Source organism: Idiotropiscis lumnitzeri, chromosome 18 (genome assembly GCF_059441095.1).
Source record: "Idiotropiscis lumnitzeri isolate Australia: NSW breed Sydney's pygmy pipehorse chromosome 18, RoL_Ilum_1.0, whole genome shotgun sequence".
NCBI classification, from domain to species: Eukaryota; Metazoa; Chordata; class Actinopteri; order Syngnathiformes; family Syngnathidae; genus Idiotropiscis; species Idiotropiscis lumnitzeri.
In genome coordinates this window covers 8,772,559-8,794,644 of record NC_142408.1, presented here as the reverse complement: position 1 = coordinate 8,794,644, position 22,086 = coordinate 8,772,559, and the positions used below count along the sequence as shown (strand labels likewise).

The following is a 22,086-nucleotide window of genomic DNA, read 5'->3' as shown; positions in this document are numbered from 1 at the left end:
TGACTCAACAAAGCTTTAAATGACATGAATGCAGAATAATACAACAATATTGTGAATAATAATCATGTAAACAACAAAATCCAACACAATTAAAATAACAGAGATAACTCAAAATGCACTTGAAATTGTAGACAAAGGCAGTTGAATAAAAAACAACAAAAAAAAAAACACAAATTAAGTGATCTGGTGTCAAATTCAGACCCTAGTGTTTTCCGCCTATAAACCAGAGAGAGCATCACGTAATATAATTTAAAAATGCACATTACAGTACATGTCTGACTATTTCCCAAACTTCTCAGTAAACTACCAAGCTAATTGGTAAACAGCACACAAAATTAAATGCAGCAAGGTCGGTCACAATGCTGGATCTGGTTGGAATGGCAACTTAAACCAAAGCATAACGCACCAAGAATTTTGAAAATCGGTCGATGGGTCTGCTAGACCCTTTCGTTGCGTCGGCAATTTGCGAAACCCCATGGAAATGTATAAGCTATCCACTGTATAATCACGGTATACATATGAGAACTGTATAACAGTTTGCGTCAAAACCCATCCATGCAGCGACTTTTCTGATGCAAGTAAGCCCCACAAGGAGAGCTTATTGCGTTTGTACCTTTTAACTAGTGGCGCATTGGCTGCTCTGGCTCCTCTGTGATGGTGCGGTAGTGTTGTGGCTGGTTCTGTGCGAAAGGGGAGTCTGTTTGTTGGAACAAGGCGGGCCGATTCTTTCGAGGACGTAGGAATCTTCGTGATGTCACCAGGTCGCCGTAGCCTTGAGAGTGGGAGAAAGCATACCCCGATCTCCGGGTGCTGATTCGCCTGACCGGAGGACGACGAGGAACAGGGGCTGGCAGTGCCTCCTTACGCAACTTATGTCTCACCTGTAGAGAGAAAGTCATTTATTTAATTTGACTAAATTAATTTGTTTGTATATGCCAGCATGCGTCAAACACAATTTGATCTGAAAATGAGATCAAATGCTCCAGTGGCTCCATTCTACTTCTCAAGTGCGACTTACTAATCAGCATTTTCATACCTTGTCATTGACGGTGGGACGAAGCTGAATGACAGTGAAACGGAAAGCCACCACTGGCAGACTACAGAGGAGCGTTGTCAAGAGTATAATCAGCCACACATTCGGCTGGTTCAGAGAGTTCCTCGCTGTACCTGCAGCCCCAAACACGTGAAAGAAAATGTCACTGCAGTACCATTTTGTTTTTTCAATTGTTTATTTCGTCGTACCATGATAATTGTCCTTGCAAGGCTTTTTTAGTAAGCTGCAGTGTCTTACCAATGAAGGGGAATGCAGAGGTGAAGATTAGGAACATGCCATTGCTGTACATGGTGAATGTGGTTGCAAAGTATACTGCAAGGCTGCCCCACACAAAGAACTGGTTCACAGCTGTCCAGTAATGGGTGTCTAGACACAGCTGGGAAATATTGTCCATACATATAAAGGACACATTTAATGAACATTCATTTGCACTTTGTATTTTTCAGACTGCGAAAGCTACAAAGGAGTATATATGATTCGTATGCAGTGACTAAATCGAGGTGAAAAATGGATTCCTTACCTGGAAGCTGACCACAATAAGCAAACACGTCTGCGCCAGTAAAGCGAAGGACTGATAGTCCGCAAAGTCTTTGCCGTCGTCTCGGACTGTGTCATGCATAGCCGCCCATGGGATGAAGAAGAGGATGAGTGAGCTGTAGCAACTGTGGATCATACAGCGCACAAACACTTTCTTGTTGAAGTAAACGTTCAGAGGTCCCGGGGAGTAGAGCTGTGGATACTGGAAACTCCAGCGATCATTCACATCCTGTGAAAAAAGAAAGGAAGAAAAGAATTGAACTGCGCATTAGAGCATCAGATCTTATTGTATTATGCAGGTGTCCCTAATCAAGTGTCCTGTGACTGTCGCGTACCTGGTCAAAAAGACTCATGCCTAGGACAGGGAGGGCTGTGTACACTAGGTTGTACATGGTGATGAACCACTCGTCATACACGGTCTGTGAATTAGAAGAGCAAAAGGTCAACAGATTATAATGTGAACCGTTTCCTTGAATTATGAATGAAGGCCTTGTTTAAAAAATTCTGATGACGTTGGAAGTTAAGTATTCTGATGAGCCTAGGAGCCTATAATGTTGAGGCCTTGGGTTGACAAATTGATCCATGGTGAGGACGTTTAAGTGTGGTTCAAATGATTTCTAACGATAAGACTAGTGATGGACAAATGAAGTTCCATGAAGCATTTCTGATGTTTTTTGACTCCTCTTCATGGCACTCTTGGATTAAAGATGGGAATGTAATTAATTTCCATTACAATACTGACCATCTAGAAGTTTCATTTTCCCGTAACTAGGTAATACTACACAATGGTGCAGTACCCCATCTGGACACAGGGGGCCGAGGCCAGACACCCAGAACTGGCAAAGAACTCAAGGATCAGTGCCTCCTCTAGACGGCTCTCTCTGTTCAGCACTGGGCTGAAATTACACCGACTTGCTATTTCTTAAATCTCTTTATTTAAACCGACGGTGCCATCTAGAGAAGTCAAAAAAATACAACTTGTTCATGAAGGAAATTTGAAGCTTCATTTTCCACTGCTGGGAGGGATTTGTATAGTAAGTCCATAACAAAATGACATCTCTACAATTACGCAATAATGCGTGTCCACCTACTTTATCATAAAAACACAATACAGAAATAATTTACACAGCATAACAACAGTCATTAACTTAGAGATCTTGAATGTCCCTTACCTGTGCCGAAAAGCCGCAGAAGAAGGCATACCAGAAATGCACGAAGGTGAACGTAAAATTCTTGTAAAAGAAATACTGCAGAAACTTGCACATGCGCAGATATGACCAGCGTCCGTGCACCAGCAGCAAACGTTGCAAATAGCGGAACTGGGCAAAGGAGAAGTCACTGGACAGAACAGCCTGCATGCCCTCCTGACCACTGATACCGACGCCAATATGAGCAGCTGTAAGACAAACAGCAGTTTGGGATCTTTTCTTCGCACTTTTGTATCATCCGTGAGTGACTTTACCCTTGATCATGCTGACGTCGTTGGCTCCATCTCCAATGGCCAGAGTGACCGCCTGTTTGTATTTCTTGACCAGTTCAACAACCTGGGCTTTCTGTAGTGGAGTGACCCTACAGCAAATCACCGTTTGGCACATGCACGCTGTCCTCAATAGTTCCAACTCCAAACCTTTTTCTAAGGCAAAGGCCTGAGGACCAAGTGGAATGTGAGGAAACGAAGCATTTTGGTTAAGGTGGAGAAATGAAGTCAAATCTTTCTTTTGTGTAAAATGTTTTTATAAGTGGTGATGAAAAGCCCACTTACTAGACTGTGTCCATTTATAACAAGGGCATGTTCCCCATCCACTTGGTCGTCATGCACCGTTTCTTTTTTTTCAAGCCAGAAGAGGCCTGCTCGAGCTTTGTTCACAGTCGGTGCCTCGGCTGCGGCGGGACACATTTTCCTCCTTGCACTCCTAAAAACAGGACAGCATAGACGGCATGTGCCTCGTGTGATGCTTATAGTCGTGATGAGAGCATTTTTTTTTTTTAATTATATACATACTTTAGCTCACTTACACTAGCTCTTCTTTCACTCCTTCAGCAGTTTTTGCAGACACAACGAAAATGTCTTTCATCTCCTCTCGCAACATGTTGCAAGAATAGCCAATATTCTCAGCCGTCTCTGATGGGATTTTAAGATTTGTTCAGGTTAGGGACACACTGAGATAACTGATAATAAAGAAATAAATAAATAAATTAAAAAAAAAAAAAAGTTACCAACCCTGTTTATCTCCGGTCAACACCCAAATTTTGATGCCAGCTTGGGCCAGCTGCTCAATTGTCTGAGGGACACCGTCCTGCAACTTGTCTTCTACAGCTGTTGCTCCCAGAAGCTAAGTCAAAAGATGGTAAAATTGTAAAAAAAAAAAAATAAATAAATGATTAGGTAAATAAAAAAAATCTGGTTTAATCTGAAAAAAAATGTCTTAAGTAAAAGACTGAGTCAGTGTACCAACCAACAAGTCTTTTTCAACCTCCTCATACAGTTCATCGAGTTTCTCGTCTCTTCCGTCAATGGCGGTGCTGGCTTCATGGTGACGCTGCATCCACTCCTTCATGTAGTGCTCATCCAGATGCTTGTAAGCCAGAACCAATGTGCGGAGACCATCGCCTGCATACTCCTAAGGGTCGGCGTATAAACATCGATGATGATCGATTAGGACTTTTCAGACAAAAAAACCCCCCAAAAAACCTCACATTGAGATGTCCGGTGGTGACGTCCATTAGTTTGTTACAGGAGGAGTGGAGCCTCTCGTAGATGATGGTGTCTGCTCCTTTGCAGTATAGAGTCAACTTCCCCTCAGGGTTCCGCACTGGAAATCACAGCAAGGATGACATAAAATTCACACAAATCCACAATGATGGTCACATCACACTCAGAATCAAGGACAAACAAGTTGAAGTAAAAAGCAACGTTATTTCTGAAACAGCCAATCAGAGCTAACAAATTTCACCGAGGGCCAAGGCCAATTTGCATACTGCGATTCATGGCTCATACATACTAATCATAACTAAATAGCATAATGACAAAAAAAAATGTAATTCTTTACAATTCTATTTTTTTTTCTTTTCCTTAGGTTTGTTCCTCTGTTTGCATTATGAGTGTGTTTGTAAACTTGGTGTATTTTATTTCATGTAACCGTGCCTGGATGGTATGATAAACAATGACACTGTAAAAGTTTGGTAAAAAAAGTCTAGTTTGTGATTGATATTTATCAATTTTACATGTGTTCTTTGAAATATGTAGTTAATACAAATAATTTGTGGCAGAGTTTCAAGGGGTCAAAGAATCCATGTGAAAATGGCATCAAAATGTCTCATTTCAAAATTTTCTCTGAGGTGTTGGGGTGGCCAGAGAGTGACAATCTCACCTATAACCGACATCCTCTTGCGCACATTATTGAAGTCTAAAACAGCCAAAAGTTCATAGATTACTTTTTCGCCCATCTCTACAACTGTGATGGTTTCCGGTGTCCGCGAACGGAACACAAAGCCAAAATTTCTTGCAGCGGTGACCAAAGCTCCTTCGTCAGGGGACTGAGCCTGGTAGTAAAGTTCTCCTGGTGACGAAGGAGACATTTCAAATGTGGTTACATCGTCGGACCATGTGTTTCGTATCGCACGTAGGACGACGGTAGCGAAGAAGCTCACCCTCTTTCTTCTCTTCGGGCATTACAGTGTGGCAGAGAGCCAACAAACGGAAGAAGGCCTGAGCTTCCAAGTTGCCCTCCCTGACAGTTTGTGCTAAACTGTGGTCATGAAAAATGAACTTTGGATCAGCCAGCTGGTTCCACGAGAAGTCGACCCTCGGTGACTTCTACAGAGAGAAAGTTGCGTGTCAGAAAAATTACACAATTTATATGACATGAACACAGGGACCCACGGTCAAAATACGGCCAACTCATCTCTGGATGAACCGTTTCTATAACTCACCTCTGTTATTTCCATCCTTTGTCCTGAAAAGTCTAACAATTCGCCTGAAGAATACAGAAAAAAAGAAATTATTTCAGCTTTTATTCCGATGTAGTTTTAATAATTTGCTCACCATAGTTTTTGCCATTGATTGAACACTTATTGAATGCCATGATGTTCTGCGTCAGAGTGCCAGTCTTGTCGCTGAAGATATATTTGATCTGACCCAGCTCCTCATTCAGCGTGGTGGTCCTCGCCTGAGCAGGAGTGTCACTCTTGGGGTAATACATCTTCCTGTCCCAGTCAATGTAGAAACTATTCCCGAGACGGATGATCTCCACACTGTCGTATCGAAGCAAAACGTGAGGAAAACTATTTTTTATTTTTTTTTCATGAGCCAGAATACACACCTGACATAGAGCGATATAGGCACCACCGTGTTGAGGACGATGACGTAAGACCAGAAGGTGAGGAATGATGAGAGAGGAGCATCGACGCCAGGTTCCCGAGGGAGGAACACAGTGAACGCCGAGCCTTCTTTTATCTCCCAGATTGCATTGCCGATGGTCAGAACGGAGCACATGGATGCCAGGAAGCCAAAGATCTGATTTGGGGGGGGGGGGGGGTTGCAGTCGTATGATTATTTGCATTTCTTAACACGTGGCTTTGACACTCACAGTTGCATTGCATTTTGTACTTAAGAGAAACTCACACAAAGCACCAAGACATTCATAAGGTGATCAACGCTCGTGCGTTTGAACGTCGTCTTGCCACTGTTCTGCATCAGCTTTGTGTCCGGACCTGCAAAAGTTGGATCACGTGTTGATTTGATCACGCATGTTGTATATTTCTGATTGGAATCTCTGAAGGGAATTTCTCTTAAAATTTTGTATAAATGTGGATTAATTTACCTCCAAAAATAACCAGTCCAAAGCACCACTCTGTGTTTCTTAAAGTGCACCCGCGTAGAAGCACTTTGTCATTGTCCAAAGAATATGCTTGTCCATCGACTTTGAGTGTCCCTTTAAATTTATCGAGGCGGTTGTTTGGGGGTTCGCATCTGACTTCGCCTGAGAAACATGAAACAGAATATGAAAATGTGTCGCTCTCAAGTACCAAATCATTTCAAGTTCTCACCAGTGAAGCTGGCCAGTGCTTCAATGCTGTCTCCCATCTCGCCAGTGACAGTCAGTGCTTGTTTCACCTTTAGATTGGTTTCACTGGCGAAGACCACGAGGACACGTGAACAATGATGGGCAAAGATCCAGACGGCATGACTTGCAAATCAAATATGCAGAATCTCATGTACTCACCCATCTAGTTCTGCTGTTTCCACATAGACCAGGTTTAGAGGCTCACTGCTCGAGAGCAAAAGAAGGTCTGCCTGGAAAATAGAAATAGAGAACAAGAAGCATTCAATTCCACAAAGTAAACGAAAAGTAAGAAGTCAGTCATGAGGTCAGAGGTCAGAGCATCACGATGAACACATAAGCAGCAATGGAATATCTCTGAATACAGTGCTTGCAAATTGTTGAGGGACTTACTGTGACAAACTGGTTATTTTCCAGTTTAATGACATCTCCAACTTGAACATTCCTCCATTTTTCACTTTCAAGACTGCAAAAAGGAAAACAAATTCAGGAATAAAAAGTATACGTCTGAATTTAAGGACAACCCAATAAAAATTATTCAGGACCTGACTTTTTTTTTTTTTTTTTTTTAAATAAATTACTACAAACAAACGTATAAAGAGATTCTAATTGTAAATATTCAATGTGCAATATCCAAATATATCAAAGAGTTGAATAACTCACTCTCCGTCGATGAGAACGCTCACTTTGCGATTGTTCACTTGTTTGTCACTCTTGTGCCTGTTCTGTTTGATTTCGATGGCAGAAAGAACACAATTTGCCGCATTAGTTCTGACAATTTATCATGGTTGTTGCGTAAGAGTGACTTTTGTGTCAAAAGAATATGCCGACTCACAATGTCGTCGGTGGCATCTTTGACCGCTGTTATCGAGAGCACCAAAATGAGGGGGACGGCTGTCGTGAACCACGAGAGCGAAGCGATTTGTGGGATCAGCTGCAAACACACGCATATACACATGTTCACAAATTAGATACAACTGCAAACTCATAAGGGATAAATAATAGCTTATGATCCAAAGCATACCACATCGGCAGAGGAATTGTTACGCATGGGCATGTATGACTGCTAATGGAAAAAGTGCGGTGCAAAAAATTGTGAATTATGGTGACTGGCGGCATCAAAGTACAGTAGTAGTAGCTCTGCTGTAACCTAATTCACATGTTGTTACTGTGCACACCAAAATAAAATGAACATACTACATTAGGATAATAAAAATAACATAAAAAAAAATGCATATTTTATTTAAATCTTGCATGTGCATCTCAAGTTGTGGCTAGTTTGCACAATTATATTATGTGTCTGATTACGCTCACCTGAAGTATAAAGAGGAAGAGGAAGTAGCTGTTGGCAAGCCTCCTGAACTGCTCGAAAAGGTTAAGCGGCAGGAAGGAGAAGATGTTGTACTTGGACGTCTTGATGGCATTCGTCTGAAGAGGGAGGAAGTGAGCAACGGGTTTCATCGCTGCCGTGTTATTTCTTTAATTTTGGCAACTCACAGCATAGTGGAAGGACAGGTTGAAAGGTCTGTCGTTGGCTCGCAAACATCTCTCATCCTCTGTTGGTAAAAAAAAAAAAAAAATGCTGTAAATGTTTCTTATAAAACTGTGTTTTTACCATTATAGAAATACTAAACCTAAAAATCCTTTATTAACATGTTACTTACCCTTTTTTTGTTGCTGCCCACACAGCTGACCGAAGTAGGACTCCACTGATCCCATTTTATCTCAGTTCCTTCATATTGTGCAGCTGAAGAAAAACAAGCTTTATAATACTCGCAGGAAGTTACGGAGGGAGCTGAGAACTGCTTTGGTTATGGCATCAGAGATTCCCTCTTTGTTAAATACAATAATCACATAAGTAATTATGACTCCCACCAGGTATTTTTTTTATTATGTATTGCAATACAAGGACCATTACACCAAATCAGTGCCGTTTGTGTCCCGAGAAGTAACAGTTTAAAAAGCGGATAAAAATTTACTGTAAAATTATTATTTTTTTACTTTTTTTGTATGAATTGTCCCACACATTGGACTGATTGAATATTTGATACATACAATTTAAAAATACTAAACAACCTTTAAACGCTGGCAAAAATATAATTTGTTGCCTGTCCCAGCTTCCTAAATTGACATTTTTATTAAGGAATATCCTCGGTAGAACAACCGTAGGAGTATTTTCTAATGTTCTCTACTCACTTAATAACTTACATATACATAATAGCATAATAACATAATAATAACATAATAATAATGGTCTTTGCGTTTCACTTCTCATTTGCTCAAGCACACGTCTCTGACACAGAAAGAAAAAACACACTTCCTAACCAAGACAGTTAAAGTTGGCATTTTCGACCACAATATAAAAGCAAGCATGTCAATTTATGGGGGTAGGGGGACTTACGGTTTTTCAGGACTGAACAAATTCAGCCACTCCCTACTCAACCCTTTGTACCGAAGTAAAATCTGTATGACGGATAGTTTATAACCGCAAAGATTATACGTGCTGATATGGTCTTTTAGTTCACTTTTATCAGGAGTCAAAGATGTATGTTTATAATTATCTAAAAGCGGAGGTGCAAGTGGAAAATGTGGTCTCATTTTTGCATTGTGTACAATGAATCAAATCTCCAACTATTATATCACTTCAATAAAAAAGAGGTGCACTTTTCATAAAGCTGTCATTTTATTGCTTCCGATTTTCCGTCGCTGTTCATCTTGCCATATTTGGATTAATATGCAATTTATCCAGGAAAAGAAAAAACTATTGATGTGATTTCATTCAGCCAGGACAAAACAACGTGGCTTAAAGAGGTTGAGACTTACACTTTTGATTCATTGTTTACTGTAAATTATTACGTGTCTGATTTAAGAAAGTCATTAATCCAGAAGACGTACCTTAAAATAATAATAAGGCTGGTGTCCTTTTGGCGTCTTCCACAATCACAGAAGCATGGCCAAGGAAAAGAAACACACACTTCCCTGGACTCTTTTTCTAACGAACACTGGCCCTTGTCTGTACTCACTTTGGACTTTCCGATTTGGTACAGAGTATTGAACCAGATGGTTCTGTTGAAGCCCCCCAATTACCGGATGAAAAATATGCAGGATGGAGCAGGTGTCTTGAGAGCAGACACCGGTCAAGAGTTCGGGTTCCAAAAAGAAAGAACAGGTGAGCCTCACTGCTAACCGCTTGGGTAAACAATAAAGTGATCTTTGGACCTGCAGGGTGATAGCGGATGGGCCGTAAAACAACGGTAGAGATGAACGACTCCAGCCAATCAGAGCAGACCATGTGGGTTTGACTTGACTCAGCAGGTATGCAACACACCCTGAGGTGAGTGTGCATGCCTGCAAGTGGCACACACTTGGAAATGTGCATATCTTAGTGTTTTTTTTTTTGCTACCTTAATAAAGTTAATTGAAAAACAGAAAATATGATTTCATGTTGCAAAAAAAAAAGACTCCAATTGTGAAGGTTTTGTAGATGCAAATATTGATTAAATTTAACATATTGGGCCAATGCAAAGTGATGAGATAGGTCAGAAGAAGAAACCTCCAACCCACCCCGCAAAAATCCCCCCCCCCCATCACACCCAGGTGCCAAGCCACATAATTGACTTTTGGATATTTTCAGATTTTTTGCGTGAATTTGTTTTTACACATTTCCCTCTGACCACTTAGAAAAGTATGATAGATTTTTATCAGCGTTTTCTGAATAATTTTTTGGTTTTGTCTTTTTTTTATTTATTTTTTTTTTGGGGTTTTGCGTTTTTTGGTTTTGATGTTTGAATGGCCAGAATTGGATGAGAACTGGAGGCAGTAGGGTGTTGAAAAAGCGAGTGGAAGAAAAAGAAGGCCAACTTCGTCATCCTTTATTGAGCCGAGGCACTCATAAGACATGAGAAACATTTCATGGCACACCACCAAATAAAAATACTGACATAATGATGATTTTGCGTCAATTTACTCACTAACTGGCATGCGCGGTGCATTTGCGAGATAAATTGTACTTAAAAATAACACTTTTTTTTTTTTACTCCAGTATTGAACAACACATTTACTCAGTTACCTTGAGCATAAATAAGGGAAGCCTTTTTCTTAAGTCATTATTACTGTGTCACTTGAGCTGCGACCAGTTAACAAGTGCTCCTATGGTTGATGTTCAGACTCCTTTGGGATCGTGCGGTAAAGTTGTGGTTCTTCAGTATCAGCATTCCAACTCTTTACGGAACGCTTTAGCAGAAATTTTCGTGATGTCACCAGATCGCCACAGCCTCGAGTATGAGAGAAGGCGTAGCTCGACCGCCGAGTGCTGACTCGCCTTGTTGGCGGTCGGCAAGGAACAGGACGTGGTAGCCCCTCCTTACGTACCTTATGTCTCACCTGTGTATAACAAAGTCATAGCTGAAAATTGGAACACCCTTCGAGAACTTCAATTTGGAAATTGCACTCATAATTTGGGGCAAGTGCGGCTATACATGATTTATGATTCTGACAGTTTCTGGAGCAGATCATTAAATTCTTAATAGAGGCGGAAAACACACTCAGGACTGTCGTACCTTGTCATTGATGGTGGGCCGAAGCTGAATGATAACGAAACGGAAAGCCACCACCGGAAGAGCGCAGAGGAGGCATGTCAAGAATATCGTCAGCCACACATTCGGCTGGCTCAGAGAGTTCCATGCTGTGCCTGCAGTCCCAAACGCAGGAGTCACAATAGTAAAGCACATCAGCCAAAGACACCAAAACTGGCTGCTTTGTGACATGCCATGGAATGCAAAATCTTTTCATTAGCACTGGACTTGTTCATTGGAAACAAAATGCCGACTAGCTTGTCAAGGAACTAGAAACAGAGCAAACAGTACCGCGATAGTTCTTGTTTCGGCTGCAAGTGACTCACCAATGAAAGGGAAAACGGAGGTGAATATGGAGAACATGTCGTTGCTGTGCATAGCGAACGTGGTGGTGAAGTACAGTATCAGGCTACCCCACATAAAGGACTGGTTCACAGCTGTCCAGTAATGCGTGTCGAGACAGAGCTGAAATATTGAAAAAAAAAAAAAGGAAATGTTTGATTAAAGCACAAATGACTTTATAATTGCCACTCTCTATTGTGATCATATATTATTGAAAGGAGCAGATGGAGGGAGTGTTTTGGTAACCTCACCTCATCTGAGAAAATAAATAATTTAATTTTAAATGAAAGTGAACAAAGGCATTACAACAATATATATGTCTTTGAAAACCCACATTATTCAGAAAATAAAACATTAACAAGGTTTATTCATTAAATTTTTTTTCAAATTCGGCGGGCCGGATTAAAATGTTTAACGGGTCACATGTGGCCCCCGGGCCGTAGTTTGGCCACACTTGGTTTAAGGGGGAAGTCATGGGATTGGGCCAAAGTAGCAGATGTGCTGTTGAAACAAAAGGACACCTGACTGTGTGCCGCTCCATCGTGTACTTCCTCACCTGGATGTTGACTACAATGAGAAGACACGTCTGGACCACTAAAGCAAAGGACTGATAATCTGCAATGTCTTTGCCGTCCTCTCCAACCGCGTCGTGTATGGCCGCCCACGGGACGAAGAAGACAACGAGGGAGCTGTAGCAGCTGTAGATCATGCAGTACACCATGGCTTTCTTATTGAAGTAAACGTTCCGAGGCCCCGGTGAGTAGAGCTGAGGATATTGGGAACTCCAGCGATCATTCACATCCTGCGGAAACACACGGTGGGAGAAATCAAGAGTGACTAAAACACTGTCATCATACCAAGAGACAGGCTAGGGTAGGAGCTACGGTGGACCTAAAAGCAATTCATGACGATGAGGGCATTGATACTACTACATCCAGGAATATCAGCCCAGATTCTTTGTTACACGTAATGGATCTCATTACATGAACCAGTAAGTAATGTGGAATACTGTGAGTGAATGATGCAAATGTTGCATACCTGGTCAAAGAGACTCATGCCAAGGACAGGGAGGACTGTGTACACTACGTTGTACATGCTGACAAACCACTGATCATACACAGTCTGTGAATTAGAAAGGGAACATCAACGAGAATTGAATGAATGAGTAGATTTCATGAATATTATGCTCCCACATGATGACGCAAATGACACAAAACATTCGTTAACGTTCCTCACCTGTGCTGAGAAACCGCAGAAGAAGGCATACCAGACGTGCACGAAGGTGAACGTAAAATTCTTGTAAAAGAAATACTGCAGAAACTTGCACATGCGCAGATATGACCAGCGTCCGTGCACCAGCAGCAGACGTTGCAAATAGCGGAACTGGGCAAAGGAGAAGTCACTGGACAGAACAGCCTGCATGCCCTCCTGACCACTGATACCGACGCCAATATGAGCAGCTGTAAGACAAACAGCAGTTTGGGATCTTTTCCTTGCACTTTTGTATCATCCGTGAGTGACTTTACCCTTGATCATGCTGACGTCGTTGGCTCCATCTCCAATGGCCAGAGTGACCACCTGTTTGTATTTCTTGACCAGTTCAACAACCTGGGCTTTCTGTAGTGGAGTGACCCTACAGCAAATCACCGTTTGGCACATGCACGCTGTCCTCAACAGTTCCAACTCCAAGCCTTTCTCCAACGCAAAAGCCTGAGGAAAATGGACGACAAGGAAACTTTCTTTGACATCACAATGAGGGAATCATTTATTTATTTATTTATTTATTTTTTACCAGACTGTGTCCATTTATAACAAGGGCATAATCTCCATCCGCTTTGTCATCCTGAAGAGTTTCTGTTCTCTGCAGCCACAAGAGGCCCGCCCGAGATTTGGTCACATTTGGCTCCTCCTGTGCTGTCAAACACATTTTCCTTCTGGCGCTTCTACAAACAGAAAAATGTAGAGATGGAGGTGTCACTAACTCTTTTGGGTCATAATGACGGTGCGTGACTTAGTACATCATACTAAAAACAAACATTTTTGAACATACTGAAGCTCCTCTTTGACCCCTGATGCCGTATTTGCCGACACGATGAACACGTCCTTCATCTCCTCTCGCAGCATGTTACAAGAATAGCCGATATTTTCTGCCGTCTCTGGCAGGAGTAAGAATATGTGAACATAAATTTATGAAATCGCACGCGCAAAAAAAAAAAAGTTATCTGGCAGGAAATAACCTTGTTTATCTCCGGTCAACACCCAGATTTTGATGCCAGCTTTGGCCAGCTGCTCAATTGTCTGAGGGACACCGTCCTGCAACTTGTCTTCTACAGCTGTTGTTCCCAGAAGCTAAGTCAAACGGTGTTATATATTGTGAATATTTGAGAAATCTTTCAAAATGTACCCAAAAAAAATTAAACAAAGTCATGCTTGGCTAGAAAGACAATTGTCTTGATAGGAAATGAACCAATATGACAGCATCTTGCGTCAGACAGCAGTCAAGGTTTCCAGCAAAGTAGTCAACCGGGGAACCGACCAACAAGTCTTTCTCAATCTCTTCATACAGCTCATGAAGTTTCTCGTCTCGTTCTTCGATAGTGGTGCTGGCCTCATGGTGACGCTGCATCCACTCCTTCGTGTAGCTCTCGTCCAAATCCTTGTAAGCCAGAACCAAAGTGCGGAGACCATCACCTGCATATTCCTAAAAATAAGGTTAAGAACGGTTAATTACAACAATCGACTTTCCGTGTACGAGGAAATAAAAACGTACATTGAGGTGTCCGGTGGTGACATCCATTAGTGTGTTACAGGAGGTGTGGAGCCTCTCGTAGATGACGGTGTCTGCTCCTTTGCAGTATAGAGTCAACTTCCCTTCAGGGTTACGCACTGAAAATCACAACGAGGATTTGGCGTTCACGATTGATGATGCCGACACCGACAATCTGACAATTAAGACTTCCTTTAACCGAACTTGCATGTTTTTGGAATGTGAGAAAGACCCAAAGGAAAAAAATGCGAATATGATGTGAACAACTCCACACATGAGCTGAGACTTGAAGCCAGAACCTCTCATATATGAGCCGGACATAATCAGGACTACACAGTCATTAATTTAATTAGACAGTGGCCAGGTTAAAATGGAGTCCAATGAACTCTGGGTGAAAGGTCTCACCTATGACTGACATCCTCTTGCGAACATTATTGAAGTCCAAAACAGCCAAGAGTTCATAGACTACTGGTTTGCCCATTTCCTCAACAGTGACGGTCTCCGGTGTGCGTGAATGAAACACAAATCCAAAGTTTCTTGCAGCGGTGACCAGAGCACCCTCATCAGGAGACTGAGCCTGGTAACAAAGCTCCCCTTGGAGGAAAGTTGACAGATCATGTTTTGCATTTACAAGAGACCACTCTAAAGTTGTGAAAAGTTTTCTCACCCTCGTTCTTTTCCTCGGGCATCACGGTGTGGCATAGAGCCAACAAACGGAAAAACTCTTGAGCCTCCAAGTTGCCTTCCCTGACAACTTCCACCAGACTGTGGTCATGAAAAATAAACTTTGGATCGGCTTTCTGGTTCCACGAGAAATCGACCCTTGGTGTACTCTACAAAAATAAATCGCATGTTTCAAACATTTTGAGAATGCAGGTTTGCTGTAAACATTTCTTGTGTTACAGGGGTCCGCAAATGTCAAACTGGGGGTCTTCTACCATTACACAGGCCATTTGGTTTGGGACCACGACAGAAAGCCGAAATAAAAATCTGATCAGCCCATGACACAAAAGTGGAAAGAATCAGCTATTGTATTCAGTTCCATCAACGTGTGGACCAGATGATGAAATCACCTCTGATATTTCAACCCTCTGTCCTGAAAGGTCCAAGAGCTCCCCTAAAACAATGAAACACCCATTACATCAATATTTGACAATCTTTACATTTATATATGCGCGTAGCTTTGAATTATCTGCTCACCATAACTTTTGCCATTGATTGAGCACTTATTGAATGTCATGATGTTCTGCGTCAGAGTGCCAGTCTTGTCGCTGAAGATATATTTGATCTGACCCAACTCCTCATTCAGAGTGGTGGTCCTCGCCTGAGCAGGAGTGTCACTCTTGGGGTAATACATCTTCCTGTCCCAGTCAATGTAGAAACTATTCACCAGACGGATGGCTTCCACGCTGAAAAACAAAAGCAACATAAGTGCGACACAAACAGAGAGTGTCTTTATCTTTCTGTGTTCGTACCGACCTGACAAAGAGAGACATGGGCACCACCGTGTTCAGGAGGATCACGTAAGACCAGAAGCAGAGGAATGATGAGAGAGGAGCATCAATGCCAGGTTCTGAAGGGAGGAACACAGTGAAAACTGAGCCCTCCGTCTTCTCCCACACCGCATGGCCAATGGCCAGAACGGAGCACATGGACAGCAGGAAAACAAAAATCTGATCGGTGACAGAAAAGAGCTTATGAGGCCAAACCTGCCCACGAGGTCATTGTGCTGCCAGCCAAAAAGCTTTACTAACTATAATTCAACTTTTCAATTCTGACATATAGTGCGTTTGAAACTCACACAAAGCACCAAGACATTCACCAGGTGATCAACGCTCGTCCTTTTGAATGTCGTCTTTCCGCCGTTCTGCATCAATTTGGTGTCCGGACCTGCAATGGTAGGATCTCATGTTAAAATCGATCTGAACACATTTCAATACATCTATATTTATGAATCACTTTAACATCACAACATGTGCTGCTGTATCAAAGCACTTTACAGAAAAAATAAATCCAATTTGGAATATGACCAAAATGTTTGGGGAATAAAGTCTCAAAATTGAAACAAAATAATCTCACTTTACCTGCAAAGATAACCAGTCCAAAGCACCACTCCGTGTTCCTCAGAGTGCATCCACGTAGAAGCACTCTGTCATTATCCAAAGAATACGTTTGTCCATCAACTGTCAGTATCCCTTTAAAATTTTCCAGCCGGTTGTTTGGCGACTCACATTTTATTTCCCCTGACAGAGAAATAAGGTTATCTCTGCACACATGTTGGAATAGGTGGAACATGACCAAATTGTCCACTGACGTTCTCACCATTGAAGCTGGCCAGTTCTTCAGTGTTGTCTCCCATCCCTCCAGTGACAGTTAGTGCTTGTTTCACCTTTAGATTGGTTTCGCTGGGGGTGACAGTATATATATATATATATATATATATATATATATATATATATATATATACACACACACACACACACACGCAAATTCTGTCTTATTATTTGAGTTCAGTCGAGTTTGCTCTTCGGGTCAACGATTTTGTGTATTAGGCTCCTTGACACTAATATTATATAGATTACACACGGCTGTAAAAAATGTTTGTATAAAATTCAATTCAATTAATTTAAAATAATATATAGTCGCTGTACTTTGAAAAACATTTATTTTATTTTATTTTTTTTATTTTTGCGTGAATGGGATTACAAAATTGGACATGCGTGTTTTTCACAGGACATTAACAATATAGTGCCATACATCATATATTACACAGTACTCTAGATATATCTGTGTACATTATTGACTATATGAAACATTTAATAAATGAGGAGTTTTATCTCATGTGTGCACACACACACACAAACAAGGACCATGACACATATTAATTATACATAGACATACCCATCTAATTCAGCTGTTTTCACATAAACCACATTGAGAGCCTCGCTGCTGGAGAGTAAAAGAAGGTCCGCCTGGAAAACAAACACGCATAAAGAAATTTGCAGGACAACATTAAGTAGGCTACTAAAAACGTTATCAACTTCCAAGCGCTTTTTGCGACAAAATGAAATGCGGTGGCACTTACGGTGACAAAGTGGTTATTTTCCAGCTTGACTATATCGCCAACCTGCACATTCATCCATTTTTTAGTTCGCAATCTGTCACAATGAAAGCAGGTGAACGAACTGAAAGCAATCACTTCCATCTGACATAATCGACAGATGATTTGCAAAGGGCCAAATGACTCACTCTCCATCAATGAGGACGCTCACTTCACGCTTATTCACTTGGTTGTCACTTTTGTGTCTGTTCTGTTTATTTAATGGGCGCAAAAACATAGAAACAGTATGATATTGCTGTTTCCTTGCTAAATCAATAATCGTAATCTGCTCACTATGTCATCGGAGGCATCTTTGACCGCTGTTATGGAGAGCACCAAAATCAGGAGAGCAGCTGTCGTAAACCAGGCTAGCGAGGAGATTTGTGGGATGAGCTGCCAAAAGACGCACATATGAAATGGAAAGTAAAAATTGTAACATCAGATTGAAAATATGACGGAATTTGTAAGCGGGGGTGTTTCAGGCAGTGTACACTGGCAAATTCATCTAAAAACATGCCTGTAATTTTTGTTGATTTTTTTTAACCCAAATCAAAAATTGTGTTGCGGCATTTAGAGGAGCACTCGAGAACAAAATCGTGAGCCAACCTGAAGTGTAAAGAGGAAGAGGAAGAAGCAGTTGGCGAGCCTCGTGAACTGCTCAAAAAGGTTAAGTGGCAGAAAGGTGAAGATGTTGTATTTGGATGTCTTGATGGCGTTATTCTGAAAAAGGAAGAAGAGAGGAATGAGAAAAAAAAAATCCATTGCCGATGTGCGATATCTTCTATCTTCCGGACTCACGGCATAGTGGTAAGTAAAGTTGAAAGGTCTGTCATTCGCTCGCAAGCGTCTCTCCACCTCTGTTGATAAGGAAACAGAGATTTGTCATTAAAACAGCTCAATTTCCAGAAATGTCACACAGTTAGACTCAGGAATATCTGGACAATTAATTTTTATTATTTCCCCCTTTCTCCTCTACTATTGAGTTAAAAAAAAGCAAGCAATTTAAGTCAAGACATTGAAGATAAAATGATCATTTGCTGTACTTGAAAGAAAATAATTTGCAGCTAGTGACGGTGAGACGTTTGGATCCCATTGACGTCATCACACGCTGAAACGCAGTTCTGTTTTGTAGGTCAGGCTGAATAAATTTCATCTTGGTACTTCTGACAGCAGTAAACATTGAGTCGGCAGTCATGCCCTGTCATTTGTCCAAATACTTCTGCAGCAAACTGTAGAAAACAAGAACGTAGTCAAAATAGACTCACCTTGCTTTTTATGCTGCCCACACACCCGACCAAAGTAGGACGCTACTGATCCCATCTTGTCTCCGTTTTTCTACGACAAATAAATATTAGGAGGAACATTATTACTGTTTTGTGATGTATTGCATTGTATTGATAATCAATACAAAACAGTATGTGTTATTCCTAAGTCAGACTCTTGACAACCAACTGACAATTCAACACACACAAAAACTATTACCTAAGAAGGTTTTGGAAAATAAAGACACGTTGCTAATGTTGGGCCACTCCCTGCTAAAGCCAAAGTTAATTCTTTCACTCAAGATTTATAGCCACAAAGATAATGTCGGTGATTGCAGGCTTTTGACTCCTGATTAAAACACTTCTAAGTTGATGCAATTGTCCTCAATTTTTATTTTATTATTTATAATGTATGCCATCAATATTATAACGTTGTGAATGCTCCATTTTGATTGTTTTGTCATTTGACTGATTTCCAAACAGATAAAATCGAATCACATCCAAACAAACAAATTGGTGTCAATTTCATTGCATGCATGATGACACATGGATGAAATGTTTAATAAATAAATAAATAAATGAAGGAAAGAAAGAAAAAAGAAAACTAATGCAAGCAGGACATCGTGTGAACTCACTTTGGACTTTCAGACCCCAGCCTGGTTCAGAGTCGAGAACCAGATGGTTCTACTGGGGCCTCCAGCTGGATGAAAGACAGGCAGGATGGTGAGAGCGGAACCACCATTCGAGGATTTTGGTTAAAAAAAAATGAGGAGCAGGGATCCCAGTGAGCGTCCCCGCTAAGAGCGTGAGTAAACAATGAAGCAATCTTTGGACCTGGCTGATGACGCAGCACGGGCAATAAAACAACGGTTGCGATGAATGGCTGCGGTTTCTATATCTATCCCATTAGTTTTATCAGCATCGTTAAAATATCATTTTACTTTTCTGAGTTGCTGTATCGACAATTGTTTCAAATAGTCTTTTATTAGAGATGTAAATTGGTTTGACATTGATGATTTGTCGTTTCTTCGGATTTTATTAACTTGGATGGTCTGGGCTTTGGGGGTGGAGAACTTTTATATGTTGCATAGCAATACCATATCAAAGGGTGTTGCTTGGTGTCGGCCCGGTTTAAAATACTGAATTGATACATACAATTGTGACGCAAATAGTACTCCAAAAAAAATCAGATGCACATTTTGATAGACAGATGCTTTATAGAAAATGAACTGGAATGTTTAAATGGCAACATAGTGACAAATCACATCTCCAAAAATATGATACTCTGTACTGAATTAAGTCTTGCAGTAACACAAGGGAGTTGCAAAACATAACATGCAAAAAAAAAATGGCACAAGGAATATGTACAGTATACTACATACAAGATTTAATCTAATTTGTTTCTACGGGTGATTGTTTGTTAAAAAGAGAATCGCTCCAATATCGAGGTCCCCATATTGCAAAAGCGTCGTCCATTGAGAGTCACGTTTTAAACATTTCTCCACCGGTCATGAAAGCATTCGATGGCACACATGGATTGGTGTTAGCATCATACTAAAAATATCTCTTACAGTCACATTGTTTGCAATTTATTAAAAACACAATACACACGTATTTACAAAATATCTTAGAGACAGACACATATCTAGATATAACGTTTAGAGAAACAAAGATAAAAAGTAGAAAAAAAGGAATATCACTTGGAATACAGGAATGGCCTCACAGTGGGTAAGCAAAAGAAAGAGCATCATTTAATCAGGGTTCAAAATATAAACATATGTTCAATCACATTAAGGCAACTGAAGAAAGCGCAAAAAAAAAAAAAAAAAAAAACCATAAATCAGGTTGGGTGACAAATTTAAGAGTAAACCTTATACAGAATCTTCACATTTATTTTTGGAAGTTTTCCAATGCTTTTGTTTTTCCTTGAGTTAATATTGTCTGAAAACGGTGGACTGTGAAAGTTAAAGACAATGTCTCCCAAATATTTCTCGTATGGAAGCATCACCATTTATCGTTTATGCACTCCGGATCTAACTAATTCATCACCTGTCTACATGTAAACACTCACACACAAACACACACACAGCCTGTGAAGAACTTGTAACGACACAGCAGCAGCAAAAAAAACTGTGCAAAATCCTTAAAATATCCTTACGTACATGGACACAAAACATAAACAGTTAAAAAAAATAAAAAATAAATACAATGTCTTTCCTACCATGACTTCACTTTGCATATCTATATGAGGAGTTTCAAATTATAGTGTTTAAACACGAAGATGATGTGTCCAGAAGGAACGAGGGATCTTTCATATTGTGATACAAAAACTTCCAAATGGCACAAGGCACATATTGAAGTCACCCAGTGGTAAAAGACTAAATTCAAATTTGATCACATTTGACACCATTCGAGATGAAATTGATTGTCATCTTCACGTGACTCAAACGCACCAGTGTGGACCTTGAGCTTTTCAAATGAATTCATTTGACACATTCACAGTTTGGACTCAAGAGTGTAAGGCATCAAACTCGGCGGTCAAGGTTGGAGCAAGCCTGCGTGAGGTCATTGTTTGACAACACTATGAAGGTGGGGGGACTTTGAGGCTATGGTGTGCGCATTCAGCTGATGAGAGAAATTAAAAAAAACAAAAAAGGCTGATCAAACAGAAATTGTGAGGTTGAGGAACACAAAGTGTATCCGTCTGGCTACCAAAACGGATCGTGTGGAAGTGATGTTGATAAGGTGCCACGAAACAGTCAATTATGCTGAAGGTTGAGAAAAGCCTGTTAAGGGCAGATCTCTGCCCCCCCCCCCCCCCCCCCCCTCCCCGCCCCAGCTCATCTGCCCTCTTCGGCTGATCTAGTTTCCGACTTAAGCCGCACAAACTCCTTGGCGACGTCGTCGTTGGAGCGCTGCGACAAGATGCGCATGGCGGTAAGGCCTGTGTCGTCCATGTGGATGCACTGAGCCAGTGGGCACCAGCAGGCACAGTTGCCCTTCTCCATGATGTCTCTTAACTGGATCACAGACAAGCCCACCACCCGGTCGGCTCGACCGAAGCAGTAGTCTTTGACGCATACTTGCAGCTCATAGCACTCAAAACCATCCTGGTTTCCCAGGATGCTGTGGAGAGAGGGATGGAAATCGTCTGCCTGCTTCGGATTTTAGCTTTAACACATTCACTGTCGTTGATCAGTATACACGTCAATTATGTTATTTTCTACGGGGATGGGTGGAGGTGTGTCTGATGAAACTTTATTGATGCACAAAGACCATATCATTAGTCTCTAACCATTACTTGAATGATGAAAACACCCCCAAAAAGAAACATGGTTGCAGAGGTCAACCTTTTTTATGAATATGCGACAACGACAAATTGTCTTA

The 22,086-nt window shown here is 41.1% G+C and overlaps 3 protein-coding genes across 7 annotated transcripts in view; all 3 read right to left on the bottom strand.

Annotated features, from left to right (window-relative positions):
• Positions 1-9,617, bottom strand: LOC148319405 (phospholipid-transporting ATPase ID-like). The gene is made up of 28 exons (XM_088280745.1): positions 9,550-9,617; positions 8,319-8,401; positions 8,152-8,210; positions 7,969-8,082; positions 7,490-7,588; positions 7,318-7,379; positions 7,048-7,120; positions 6,817-6,887; positions 6,641-6,723; positions 6,415-6,573; positions 6,216-6,304; positions 5,914-6,107; positions 5,637-5,845; positions 5,525-5,568; positions 5,243-5,408; positions 4,963-5,151; positions 4,289-4,404; positions 4,048-4,212; positions 3,813-3,924; positions 3,608-3,713; positions 3,354-3,504; positions 3,054-3,237; positions 2,764-2,987; positions 1,927-2,010; positions 1,575-1,820; positions 1,292-1,430; positions 1,037-1,167; positions 1-881 (listed from the first exon to the last, which is right to left on the bottom strand). The coding sequence occupies exons 2-28, from the start codon at positions 8,371-8,373 to the stop codon at positions 621-623; spliced, it is 3,585 nt and encodes a 1,194-aa protein (XP_088136871.1). The 5' UTR covers positions 8,374-8,401; positions 9,550-9,617; the 3' UTR covers positions 1-620.
• Positions 9,618-10,540: 923 nt separating this feature from the next.
• Positions 10,541-17,648, bottom strand: LOC148319404 (phospholipid-transporting ATPase ID-like). The gene is made up of 23 exons (XM_088280836.1): positions 17,587-17,648; positions 17,423-17,495; positions 17,239-17,309; positions 16,660-16,742; positions 16,422-16,580; positions 16,139-16,227; positions 15,817-16,010; positions 15,538-15,746; positions 15,411-15,454; positions 15,005-15,170; positions 14,743-14,931; positions 14,341-14,456; positions 14,107-14,271; positions 13,808-13,919; positions 13,621-13,726; positions 13,363-13,513; positions 13,097-13,280; positions 12,807-13,030; positions 12,609-12,692; positions 12,127-12,372; positions 11,555-11,693; positions 11,214-11,344; positions 10,541-11,037 (listed from the first exon to the last, which is right to left on the bottom strand). Exons 2-23 carry the CDS (start codon positions 17,474-17,476, stop codon positions 10,804-10,806), a joined length of 3,150 nt encoding a protein of 1,049 aa, XP_088136962.1. The 5' UTR covers positions 17,477-17,495; positions 17,587-17,648; the 3' UTR covers positions 10,541-10,803.
• A 3,885-nt stretch (positions 17,649-21,533) lies between these two features.
• The window catches only part of LOC148319402 (uncharacterized), a 44,873-nt gene continuing 44,320 nt past the window's right edge, over positions 21,534-22,086 (bottom strand). For all 5 annotated transcript variants that reach the window (XM_088280755.1, XM_088280758.1, XM_088280757.1 and 2 more), the window contains one exon: positions 21,534-21,825. In XM_088280755.1, the coding sequence (XP_088136881.1) occupies positions 21,540-21,825 (286 nt within the window). In that variant the 3' untranslated portion in view covers positions 21,534-21,539. The remainder of the gene's footprint in view (positions 21,826-22,086) is intronic.